The sequence below is a fragment of the Durio zibethinus genome, chromosome 13 (genome assembly GCF_047325235.1).
Source record: "Durio zibethinus cultivar Kanyao isolate XHJ-2024 chromosome 13, ASM4732523v1, whole genome shotgun sequence".
Classification (NCBI taxonomy): Eukaryota; Viridiplantae; Streptophyta; class Magnoliopsida; order Malvales; family Malvaceae; genus Durio; species Durio zibethinus.
Window position 1 is genome coordinate 26,054,435 of NC_143174.1, and position 13,489 is coordinate 26,067,923.

The following is a 13,489-nucleotide window of genomic DNA, read 5'->3' on the forward strand; positions in this document are numbered from 1 at the left end:
TTTATCGATTTAAAAAGAAAAGGCATAAACTGGACTTTGATTGCACAAGTGCCAGAGTGGCAGTGAAACAGACTGACAATTGACATATTATGTTACAAGAAAAGCCTTTTACAGACGGATTCCCTTTTTTTTTTTTTTTTTTTTGGGATTTTCGAAAGCGAAAATTGTTATTATTCTATTGAAATTTCAAACAGGGAACTTTGGAGCAGACACTTATTATACATTTCAACCACGAAGATTTTTTCAAGAGAAACCAAAAGCTAAAAGAAAATAACAAAAGGCGGCCATAGTGAAAGGGAACAAGAGGCGTCCATGAGGGAAATTGACAGAAATTTGATTCACTTGGATATGGTTTCATTACATGCTCATAGGACTTTGAGGATCATTAAGAGCTGCAATGGCTGTCTCAATCTGCACCTTTAACTCATCTTTCTCCTTTTCATCAGCCTGCATTTATGTCCAGTAGAAGAGCAATTAAAACTGAGTTAGCAGTAGCCAGGAACATTGGCTTTCAACCCTTCTTAAAGACATTCCAGTAACAAATTAAAGCATATATCAAAATCACAACAAAATACACTTCCTAGCAGTTTGATTTTGATCTTCATCTTTTTCTCAATCTAGTGTCATTAACAAACCCAACATGAGAAGTAGCTCAAGTCCCAAATTGGATTTGATTTTGGTGTCCAAATCATTCTAAAAAACATTCATCATATCTTTCTCAAAAATAAATAAAATAAATTTATAGACAAACAAAGCAAGCAATCCACATCCCAAGGTAAAGTAGGAAAACCAAAAATGGTGGAATCCATTCTTTTATGATACAGAAACATAGCCTCCATCATTATTTTAGGAATATTATAATAAAATAATATTTTATTTGCTGTCAACTTGATGCAAAATTTAACAATTTCTTTTAGAAAAAAAGGCCAATAAATTTACCCAAAAAATCTGAATTGTTTCCTTTTAAAACCCAAACCTAATCTAACTAACACTTTAAAGTGTCAACAGCTCCATCTACGTCTGATGATGTGACAATAACATTATAGATAAACTGAAGAAAAATTCAAATTGAGAATGAGGCGTTCAAAAGGAAAAAAAAAACATGTGCTTTAGTCGAAAACGAAAACTCAAAAAAGGAGAAAAAAGTTGGATATTTAGAAGATGCAATTATGCACGTTGCAAAAACATGTTATTATTATTGTTATTATTCATGTTAAAAAAAAAAATGGTGTGAGAATGACATATTAAAAAACATGCTAAATTTTATGTGTTTCGCACTAGATAATTGAAATGAGATGACAACACGTGAGGTTTCTATTTCTAAGCTTTTGGAGTTTTCTTTGATAATTTCCTGATATTTTACAGCCAAAAAAGAAATATTGGAAACCTGGTTTTGCCAGTCGGCTAAACGTGCAAGTGATCGTACAGAAAACACAGGGGTGTTTGGGACCCATAGCTCATAGGAACAGGAATGCAACAAAAAAACAAAAACAAAAACAAAAACAAGAACAAAATGTGGGGAAATTGTACATCTTTTTGTATGCTTTTGCTCCCACAGTGACAAATAACAATCACAATTCTCAGTGGTCCATGCCTATTCTCAATCATGGGTCCCCTTCTCACTCAAGTTTAAAAAAAAAAAAAAAAACCTTCAATTTTTATACATCATTTGTAAAGTTTTTAAATTGATAAGAGATTGTTTAAAATATGTGTCATCCTAGTAATTTCATGAATAAATTTAAAAAAAAAAATCAATGATTGCAGAAATTGGATAATTTTTCAAAAGAAAAAAAAAATGCTAAAGAAGATGGTAGACGTCTAAAGTGGAAGGAAATGGGGTCCTTTGTCCTTACTTTAATTGTGGTGTCCGAGTGGTTTTATTCGGACACTCTGGATTTCACTTGCCCTAATTTGAATTCATCATAATCCCACTTTATTAAAGTTACCCAATCGGTTTCCAATCTTTTAGGCCCCACATTTCTTGCAGTTTTTTTTATTTGATACCCCCACCCCCAACTATGTACGCCAATTTTATTAGCATTACAATTACATAATCCAACGATTAATGCTCTTAATTTTTTTCTATTTTATTACTACTAATGTAGAGATGTAAATTTTTAATGATAACTGTTTTTTTTTTTCAACAGCCAAGTGAATTTTAGTTGAATTTAAATCTTGATAACCTAAGAAAAATTACTAAAAGTTTTAGATGCAGTGAATCCTCAATAGTTCAAGTGGTAATATGCAAAAAATTAGTAGAAAGTAGATGGGTTTTTTTTCACCCCAAACTCAAAAAAAAAAAAAAAAAAAAAGATCCATAAGATAAATCTTTTCTAAAGGACAATTTAGTTAGTAGATAAATCTTATCGATTGAACACATCTTATTGTTTGTATGTGCAGATTTTAGGGGTATTGTTGGCGCGTATGACACAGTTACAAATAACTCCCATTTGGACCTTTTTATTATGTGTGTGACTTGAAAAGGGAACAAAAATAAAGAGTACATGAAAATTGTATGGAAATTCCTAAAAAGTGTATGATAGTTTGATTGTTAGATTATCCCCCCCCCCAAAAAAAAAAAAAAAAAAAACAAACTTATTACCCTATATGATTGAGGAACAGTGAACAATTAGAAAATAGCATAAAAGAAGAAAATTGAGTGGACTTACCTCAATAAACACGGTTTTCAACAGCCTCCCTGAGACAGCAGTGATGTTGGCTGTAATAATTTTCAGCTTCAAAGATTCGAAAACCTCACACAATTTAACCATCGTATCTGTCCTCTTACTGCATGTAATGCTCACCACGATTGTCTTCTCTGCCATGTGCGTCACTTTCAGCTGCAAAAATCAGGACAAAAAAAGTTACCAATTATTCATTTGGAAGACAGAAACTTTGAAAACAACAACTTCTACTACTATATGAATCAGACAGAGGGAATTAGAGGTTTGGTACTTCAAGAACTTCAATAGGGGAAGTTCTTGATCCCCCATAATCAAATATGTTCTCCAGTTTGGTCTTCTTGGATCTTAGCAGCACCGGAAGCTCTTGGTCATACTCGTACCCTGGATTTTTCTTCAGTTTTCCTGACTCCAGTTCCAGTATCTCAGCCTTGATTCTGGTCTCCTGCTCATGCAGTTCCTGGATGTAGTCAATGGCATCCTTGATTATCGAAGCCTTGTCCATCTGAAATAAATTTATCAACAAGATCAAACAAATAATTACCAGCAACCCAAAGAATCCCATTTCTTTATTTCTAAAAATAAAAAAGAAATCATTGTGCTTTTTGTTTATATTTACATATATATATATATATCCATCCATCATCACCTTGCTGATATTGGGAACAACTGCTCTGAGGGCAAAGAGGCGTTCGTTAAGCTTCTTTCTCCTGTTTCTCTCAGAAACGATGTTCTTAGAGGCTGCAGAGGATGCTGCTCCATCAGGAGAACTCGAATCATAATACCCAGAGAACTCATCAATTGCCCAACTGCTTCAATTCAATTCAAACAAATTAATTCCTTTTTTATTAGTAATAATTCAATTCTCTACAGTTTAAGTGCTATACGTGTAGCCAAATTAATGGATAAAAAGAAAACAAAAATTAAACTTGTTGGAAATTATGGTACCTATATTCTTCGTTTTCAAGGAAATATTTCGTCTCCCAATAATTTTTGTACTCATCACCAATATTCTCAATATTCTCCATGGCAAGCATACGTTTGATTTGTAGAGAAAACTATGGCAGAAACAACCACAAAGAGAAATTTTAACTTGCTGAGAGAAAGGAAAGAAGGAAGGAAAGATTCGTTTTCACTCCAGCCTGAACAAGTGAGAATTTATACAGGGGAGAGATTGGAGGGGAAAGAGAAGGAGAGAATGAGCCAAACAGAGAGGGTTAAAAAAATATTTGTTTTTGGGTGGAAAATAAAATCCGGGGGAGGAGACATTTATACCACGTGGGTAGCCATGTTTAACGTTGTTTGCCTTCGTAGAAAGATCAGAGCCGTTCTATCCAATCGGACGTGGTCTACAAGGACGCGTATGTAAACATCACGAATGACAGCGTCTCCTCCACCCCCACTCTCTTTTATGCCGCTTGTACCCCACGCCCCTAATAATTGAAACATTCAGTTTTGGCTTGTCAGTTGTCACTACCATGGACTATTATTTTGCTCCAAGTAATTTTCTCAACATCTCTTAACTCATCACCATTCACAATTCCACACGTCAAAAACAAATCAATTCAATTACTTACAAAGCCTTGTAACTTGGCCTATAAAGAAAACATTGTATTGTAATGTTTTAAGCCTTGAGGGTCAAATTGCTTGAATATATCACATTAATCCAATCCGTACCATATATATTTAATGCTTGTGTCACGCGCACCTAATTAATGTTCTATGGTCGTACATTTGTGATATACATATATATATGTTTTGTAAGATTTTATATTTTCTTAGGCTAAAGTTAATAAATAAAAAAAGTAAACCTTTATTTTTCTTTTATATTTTTTAATATATGTATACTCGCATTGTTCTGATTATGACATAAGAAGAGAAAATATTTAGTGTAACATCTTGTTGATTTCAAATATTTTTTAATTGACAAGGGAGATTTCTAGAAAAGCTGCCCTCAACTGCTAACTACTTGATTAAATTATGTGACTGTGCAAATTGGAGGAAGTTGATGAATTCTTTAATTTATGTTGATAGAATTTCTGAGAATTACCCTAACAAATTGTATTAACTTCCATGTTGCAAAAAGGAAATTACTATTAGTTGGTCATGTAAAATTTTCTATATCATATGATAAAAAAAAAAAAAAATTTTGACGAGGAATAGAAGAGTTATTAATATCTAAATAGACATTTCAACAGCTTAAACCAATGTTTTAATAACTGAACTGATACCTAAATGGACATTTCAACCAATGTTTTGATAACTGAACTGATCATTGAATCGGTGAGAAATTCCTTATTCGACTGTTCTGCTCGATTGGAACAAAGAATTATAGTTAAAAATATGTTTTGTTAGTAGATAAGCATTAATGAGGTAATTGCATACAAATTTTTTTGATTCAATCATTAAAACATTAATAAAGGTAATAAGAGTCAATACAATCTGCTTTTTTCGGTTTAATTTTACCATGTACATCAGACATTCATTGTGATTTTTATTGTTTAAACTTAAATTTTTACAATTTTGAAAAGCGAGATTTGTCAATGGTCTTTTTTTTTTTTTTGTTTTTATACGGCTCAAATTAACAAAGCCAACAAGACTTCTACATAAAAAAATGAAAAAAAAAAAAAAAGTTGAAAGGGCACTATAATTTAGAGGTATTTAAAGATCGAATTATTTGTTTAGATTCGTGGGCACTATAGCTTAAATTTTATAATTTTTGAATCACATTTAATTGAAATAAAATATTTTATTAATATATTTTAAATTAATTTTGAATAAAAATATAATATGAATATTTCACATGTAAAATCGTGCATTTGATGTGCCATATTAAAAAAAGTTATTATTTATTTTTTTATGGAATTTATATCAAATAAATACTTTTCAAATAAAATAATTTATTTCTTAAATTGTTATGAGAGTCATACTTCACGTTATATTTTCGTAGACAATTAATGATTTGTCATTTAAGTTATATTTTCTTGACACTTAACGACTTTGGGTGTTAGAAAAATTCTAATCTCCATCCTAATTCTTTCCCATTGCATTCTCTCTCTATTTTTTTCTTATTTTATTTCACTTTTTTTTTTTAAATTAACTATATGTCTTTTTATTTGATAAATTTAATTATAAATTTAATATTTAAAAATAGATCTGATAATTTATATTATCATGTCGTATTTTATACAAAAATCGTATTATAATTTATATCGATACGAAAATATAAAAGATATATTTTTTATTTTATTATATTTATTTATAAAATTTTTAACTTTTAAATAATATTATCTTTATATTTTTTATTCGTATCGTGTTACCGTATCAAATTTTAAATTATTAAATTTATTTTAAAATTTTTTATTTTAATATAAAATTCATTAAAAAAAATCAAATAGTAACTTTTTAGTGTAACATATCAAATGTACATTTGTATACTTGGCCATAAAAATGTACGTTTTTACATTGAGAATATCCGTATTATACTTTTTTATTCAAAATAAATTTATATATACTAACAAAATATTTAATGAAATATTCAATTTTAAGTAAATGTGTTTAAAAATTCATAAAAAGTAAAAATAAAATGACAAATTTCAATCAAATCAAAGTGATGGCAAATTTTAGTATCCATCAATAATATAATAATAAATTTATCTTTTACCGTAACGTGATTAATTTAATTGATTAAAATTTATTTTTATTCATAAAAAAATATTAAATTTAAGTTCTATCGATAATTATTTATTATAATCATTTTAAATATATGACTTGTAATCATTTATCTTAAATTATCATATACAATATATCTTATCATAACTTAAAATTTTAAAAAAATTATCTATCTCAAATTTTTCTTAAAAAAATTAACCTTTTATTTTTTTTACTTACAAAAAAAAAAATACCTAATCTTGCTACGTGCATTAATAAGAACCACATGTTGAATGGCCTTTAGCATATGACTTGAAATGAAAGACGCATTACTTAATTCTTTTTCTCATCTTATTCTCAATCAAATCCAATCGTGTTACTTTAGAGGAAAATACACTCCCACATTCTTTTATTGAAGGATAATGAAGATTTTAATTAATTAATTAATTAATTAATTATTAATTTTATGTTAATTCTGATCTGCCAACCAAACAAATTAATTAAGCATTGCATTTTCACGTAAAAAGCTATAGGACCACTATGATAATTAGCCATTTATGCTTTCAAGTTTTCCAAAGAAAAATATATTAAAATTTTTTTTTTTCCAAAGTAAAAAGAGAGAATCAACTTTCCTTTCCATATAAATCATACTGACACTTGGAACAAGCAAAGCAATAAAATAATACAATAATTAATACTGTATTTTATATATATTTAATAAACTGACGCACCTATCAAATTAATCTATTCATCATGTTTCATAGTCTTATTCTCCAACGGCCCTATCCAAAGCAAGAAGAACATATGTAATTAGACAACGATATTGCTAATTTATTCTTTTGATTTAACAAAATGTTTTACTATCGAACTTTGGTCTAGAGTGTATTAATTTGTGAATTTGTTTTTTAAATTATAATTCAAAATAAAAAATAATTATAAATATTAAAATTTAAAATTAGTAAAATTTATTTTTTAAAAATAATTAAATGGACTAATAAAATTAAACTTTGAATTTATTAATTCATTGTTTCTCGTTTCAATATTTAACAACAATCAGTACACAAGCCGAAGGGGAAGTTAAAGCATTGGGAGTTACAAAAGTCCTTGATTTGGATGAGAGATAAATCTATCCATCCAATAAAATCAGAGTCTCGTTTCCGAAGGGAAACGAAGACTTGCTTTTTTGTGCGGTACAGGGCAGGAAAAGCAAATACTTTCTTGTCATTTACGTGATGATGTCATCATCCATTACCTTTTGTAATAACGTAAGAGTGACCGAGTAATTCATTCAGGCAAGAGTTCACCCCAACACAAAAACATGACAAACTTAAGAGTAATTCATTCAGGCAAGATTTCAACCCAACTCGAAAACATAACATCCTTAGATTTAGATTTTCTTTAATTTATGCAAGTATTTATAAAAAATACACTCCTCATCCTTTTTTTTTTTTTTTTTTTTTTTAATAAGTTAAACTCGTTTTTTAACATTATTTGAGCTTAATTTATTTTAAAAAAAATTATCTTAAGAATATGCATCTCGCAAGATCAAATTTTAATTAAAAATAATTTCTCTCTTTATCAAGTGGCTTAATTTTTGTTATTTTTTGTTAAAGTTATATATTTTTAAGTTACATGATATTCTTATTTTTATATTTTATAATATCATTTTCTTATTTCTTTCAAATGTAATTTTTTTTTTAATAATTTACAAATAATTTTGGACGGACAGTATGGAAAAACATTAACAATGATAATAAAGGATCTTAGAGGAGGGTAACATGGGATTTGGAATTGACATGTCCGTGCGGCACGACTTTGCGTCCACCCGTCTACACTTGTGGAGGTTGATGCCTCGCCACGCGGAAACGGATCGAAGACAGGACGATGCCCACCGAGTTGACCTGGACGGATCATGGATGTGAAGCTTCAACTATCATTATTTCCTTTTCGTGGTTTGGGATTTTGGTGCTCTTCATTTCTAAGAAACCATCATGAACGTCGCCACGAAATTTACCCTCACCATTGCACTTTGCACATGCTTTCTACTTGCTTATGTTTCTCTTTTTTGTTTTTGTTTTTTAGTTATTTGTATATAGTTTTTATTTAAATTTTATTTTTTATAAAAATAAAAAATAATTACCAAATGGAGCTCAAATAAATGGATCATCTGCACAATAACAAAAATAAATCAATTGAATGAGTGTTTAAGAAGGTATATATTTTATAGATTAATTTTTAAATTAATTGGTATGATATTAAAATTAATATTTAAAAATTATGAATTTTAAAAAATTTATGTAGGTAATAACATTTTTTTTATTGTTCAAATATAAAAGAAAGGAGTTCAATGATTGATTAAAATTTAAAAAATATATGTTTTTTGGGTTTATTTTGAAATTTGAAAAGACATTCAAATTTTAGTTTAACTTGGCAATAATCAATCTCGAATAGACCTTCAAGTTAGTAAAAATTTTATTCAATGTTAACTTTGAATGTTCGTATTATATCATATTTTGATTTAGAAATTAATTGAGCAATTTATTTAGTTGAAATTTTGTCGCAAAACACACAAAGATGGTTTGCCTTTAATTTATTTTATGGAGTCAAACGCCAAAACTTGGAATTCGGAAACAATAAAAAAGTAGTTTCCTTTTCATTTTCTTGCTGTGTTGGTTTCTTTTGTAAAGATAAAACAGGGGTCGGGGCTTTTAAGCATGGACAGCAATGTTGCAAAGAAAATGAGCGAGAGGGTGCATGGATATGGTACAATAACAGTCAAGCAAAGGTTGTCTCACAAAACCTTTTATAATAAAACACGACAGTATGAACATAGAAAATTGTGAAGGAAGCAAATGGCTGCAGTTTTGACTATAAAAAGAGCAAATTAGACCAAAAAAACATGGACGACGACTATAAATGGGCGGTGGTCTTGGTTCCTTCTCACAGCTGCAATATTATTATTGGTTTGCCAAAATGCATGAACATTCTTTGTCAAATATCCAATGTAAACCATGGCTGTTTCTTCCAAACATTGAATTTATTAATGCCTTGTCCTTGTGTACCTATCGGCTACTATGTTTGGGACATGCTTCTTAATGGGACTCCTTTTTCGTTTTTCATATATCCATACATTAATTGAAGAAAAATTAAAATTAAAATTGAAATCATTGAAAACAATAGATTGATGTTTATATCACCAATCATAATATATTTAGTAAGAACATCAATTTACGAAACGTACTAAAAATTTTCAAATTATTTAAAGTTTTCTCTCTTATCGTTTTAAAAGTGCTTATATCAATTTTATTGACTAAGACTTTTTTATTTTTATTTAATTGTTTTAATAGATAATCTAATAAACTTGACTTAAGAAAACTTACTCAAGTCTTTACCCAAATGAGAAATTTTTGTTTTTCGGCTATTTCTTTCACACTATATATGCATCTAAGATGATTTCGGGGAATGAAATAAAAATTAAAATATTTTAAATTTGATATAAAAATTAAAAATTTATATTACGAAAGAATCAACTCATCTTTAATTTTGTTTTTATTTATAGCTACCGAATATCTATAATTTAGTAGTATATATAATATTCAAAATTAAATTTGAATTTGAATACATAGAGTTTTGGATACAATAATGGTCCCTCTTTGACTCTTTTTTTTTAGGTAACTTCCATGGCTGCTAAATCAAGATTCATATTGTGAATGGAAATCTTATTTTTTTCCGATAAGCAAAAAATGATTGCAGATAAGAGTAGGAAGCAGTTGCACATCAGGCAGACATCAATTGAGAGAAGAATTTGAGGCAAAGCACACATCAAAATTAGTAACGCGTTGCATTGACAAAATGATACTGTTCATATGTGTTGGTTGGAGTCGCTTTCATTGACACGAATTCCAGATCATCCAATACAAGCGCGTGACGTTAGGGCCCAGCGGCTGCCTCTGCTTGCACATGAAACTGCAGTCAATATGCGTTATGTTTTTACTTGCATGAGATGCTTGTGCTTCACGTGCTCTTTTTCTTTTTCTTTCTATAATAATTTTTATCTTTTTACTCATCTATTTGCCGTTTTATTGCAGATATTTTATTTTTGTCATATTATTCACGTGGTTGTATGACCATGCATTTCACATACAACATTATTAGTACTTTGCTCCCAAGATAAAATATTGTTATTTTTGCTTGCATATCTCGAAATATGCTATTAAACACATATTACATTTTGTTAACAACAATAATAATGCTAATAATAAATAAATTTAAAATTAACAAAATTAAATATATTAAAAGTAATTATTTATAAATTATGTATTTTATATCATGAATGTATTTAAAACTGTAATTTCACTTTATATAATTATATGAAAACATAATTTTGAAAAAATTATAAAGGTAATTAAACTAAAATAAATTTTTAAAAAATTATATGCAATTGTGTTTGGAATGGGCCACTCACTGGCGTCTCGGCTGTACTGAACCAGGTCCACTCTCCCGTATCGCCTGGGCTCATATTTTTTCAACTTCAGGCCAGCCCGATCTGCATGGTAGCGAGCCGGGGGGGGGGGGGGGGGGGGTGCGCTGTCCATTTTTTCACCTAAACTGAAGGACGTGGTATTGGTTGGTCCATCTTTGGCATTTGATTCATGACATTTGTCATGAGAACATCATGGAATCTCTAGCTGTGAGATGGAGACACTCTTTTCTCTATCTCGCCTTGATCTATGCCGTTCTCTACTTTCTCCACACCAATTTGGTCCTGGACAGACGCCCTATTCGTCTGAAGAAATGGCCGGATCTTCCTCTCAGGTTCCGCCACGATGGCACTTTCAAGATCCTTCAGGTAGCTGATATGCATTACGGCACCGGACTCCTCACTCGCTGCAGAGACGTCCTGCCCAGTCAGTTCGATCACTGTTCCGATCTCAATACCACCCGATTTCTTAAGACCATGATTCAACTTGAAAAACCTGATTTCATCGCCTTTACGGGTACTTTTACTTTCTTTCTTTTTAGTATGCCTTATTTTTATCGTCTTTTTTATTTAATCTTCACTTTCTGGTGCTTCGGCAAAACCTTTATTAAGAAAAAAATTGGAATTTAATTCAATTTCCCAGACAAGTTAAAGAAGTTTGTATTATAAATAAGCACCCACGAGCTCAATTGAAGTAATCTTTATCTGGGATTTCAATCCATTCGTAAATGGTGCTAAAAGAATTTGTGCACCTTATGATTCCTTATTGCTCATGTGTCAGTCTCTGAGAATCTTCTTTGGATTCTTTAAACCAGGAGACAACATATTTGGTCCAAGCACTGCTGATGCTGCTGAATCTCTACTAAGAGCCTTTGGTCCAGTCATGGAATCTGGACTTCCATGGGCAGCTGTCTTAGGAAACCATGATCAAGAATCTACAATGACTCGTGAAGAACTGATGTATTTCATCTCTCTAATGGATTATTCACTCTCACAAATCAATCCACCTTCGAAAGGTCTCTATAATGTAAATGGGGGCATGATGACAGATATTGATGGCTTTGGAAATTATAATCTCAGTGTCTATGGTGCTCCAGGTTCCCATTTGGCAAATAGTAGCATCCTTAACCTCTTCTTTCTTGACAGTGGAGACCGGGAGACTGTTCAAGGAATTCGAACTTATGGATGGATTAAGGAATCTCAACTTCATTGGCTTCGCAGTGTTTCACAGGGACTTCAGGTAGCATAAATGTAGCAATGATTATAAAACAAATGAATGATTCTGACATTTAATAAAAATTGTTTGTTCTCGTTTCATATGGTGTCTTTCAAATAATTTGTGGACACTGTTGAGAAACGACCTGGGTATGTTTTCTGAATAACTATAGGTGATCGTTTCTTTCCTTGGCTGAAAGAACAGGAAAAAAGAAAGGGAAGGGCAACCCTTTTTTTTCGATTATAATTAAAATGATAACATTCCTTTAGAATCATACTGAAAATTTTCCAATATCAAATATTTTAAGCCGTTAGAAATGATCAACTTCCTTTAAAATCATAATGAAACATTCCAGTGCCTAATATTTTATCCATTAATGACATTTCCAGAATGCTGTGATATGCATCTGTATGCCATTATTAATTCTGGCCACCATTGCTTATCATTTTCTTACAATTCCCTAGAAGGAGGTTTATTAGATTTCGATTTCAATAACATGCTGCTGGTGACCTACTAACAGGGACAAAATCAGGAGGTCAAATACATAACAGAAACTCTGCCTGTAGCTCTGTCACCAGCACTGGCATTTTTCCATATTCCCGTCCCTGAGGTTCGGCACTTATACTACCAAAAGATTATAGGCCAGTTTCGGGAGGGTGTGGCTTGTTCATCGGTGAACTCAGGGGTCTTAAAGACTTTGGTCTCCATCAAAGATGTAAAGGCTGTATTCATAGGCCATGATCATAATAATGACTTTTGTGGGAATTTGGAGGGAATATGGTTTTGTTACGGTGGAGGCTTTGGGTACCACGGTTATGGAAGGGCTGGTTTTTCAAGGAGAGCGAGAGTCATATTGGCAGAACTTAGGAAGGGCGATAAGGCATGGATGGGGGTGGAGAGGATTAAGACATGGAAGCGTCTTGATGATGAGAATCTGAGCAAGATTGATGAGCAGGTCCTGTGGGAGCTGCAGCCATCTAGATGATTCTCTTTCAAAGTACTGAGATACTACGTAATCTGTATCCAAATGATGCTGTACATCCTGTGTATTTTTCTTTGTATTTAACTGTTTTGAGAAAATGCTTGGGTTTTTTTCCCTGTAATTTCATAACTGTGAAAGCTGTCTTTTAAAAAAAATTTGGTTTTTTCAAAATACTTGTAATGTATTACATTACATGTAACACCAGCGGGGAGTTTGATTTCTAATCCACTTTGCTAAAATCTCAGAATATAGACATTGATTCTGATTGTTAACATATAATTTTTGATTTGTTCCTTTATTTCTTTATTTTAGTGACATTTCTGTAATTATATACTTTAATCTATTTATTCAAGACAGAAGGAATGGAACCATTAGATCTCTTCATTGGAAAATTAGAGATATACCTTATGGTTTGGCTTTAACACCATTAAAAGAGGTGTGACACCAAAAGCCATTGCCATATTCTACAAGCAAAAGTA

The 13,489-nt window shown here is 30.7% G+C and overlaps 2 protein-coding genes across 3 annotated transcripts; one reads left to right on the forward strand and one right to left on the reverse strand.

Moving 5' to 3' along the window:
- Positions 1–8: 8 nt before the first annotated feature.
- LOC111303473 (transcription factor bHLH35-like) lies at positions 9–3,924 on the reverse strand. 2 transcript variants are annotated; one of them, XM_022899766.2, is made up of 5 exons: positions 3,630–3,924; positions 3,331–3,490; positions 2,956–3,186; positions 2,670–2,840; positions 9–447 (listed from the first exon to the last, which is right to left on the reverse strand). In XM_022899766.2, exons 1-5 carry the CDS (start codon positions 3,716–3,718, stop codon positions 358–360), a joined length of 741 nt encoding a protein of 246 aa, XP_022755501.1. In that variant the 5' UTR covers positions 3,719–3,924; the 3' UTR covers positions 9–357. The 2 variants fall into 2 exon arrangements, with proteins under 2 accessions (XP_022755501.1, XP_022755500.1); XM_022899765.2 differs by having other exon boundaries at positions 3,331–3,493.
- Positions 3,925–10,887: 6,963 nt separating this feature from the next.
- On the forward strand, positions 10,888–13,259 carry PAP28 (purple acid phosphatase 28). Its single transcript, XM_022899764.2, has 3 exons — positions 10,888–11,329; positions 11,628–12,052; positions 12,549–13,259. Exons 1-3 carry the CDS (start codon positions 11,008–11,010, stop codon positions 13,011–13,013), a joined length of 1,212 nt encoding a protein of 403 aa, XP_022755499.2. The 5' UTR covers positions 10,888–11,007; the 3' UTR covers positions 13,014–13,259.
- Positions 13,260–13,489: the final 230 nt, after the last annotated feature.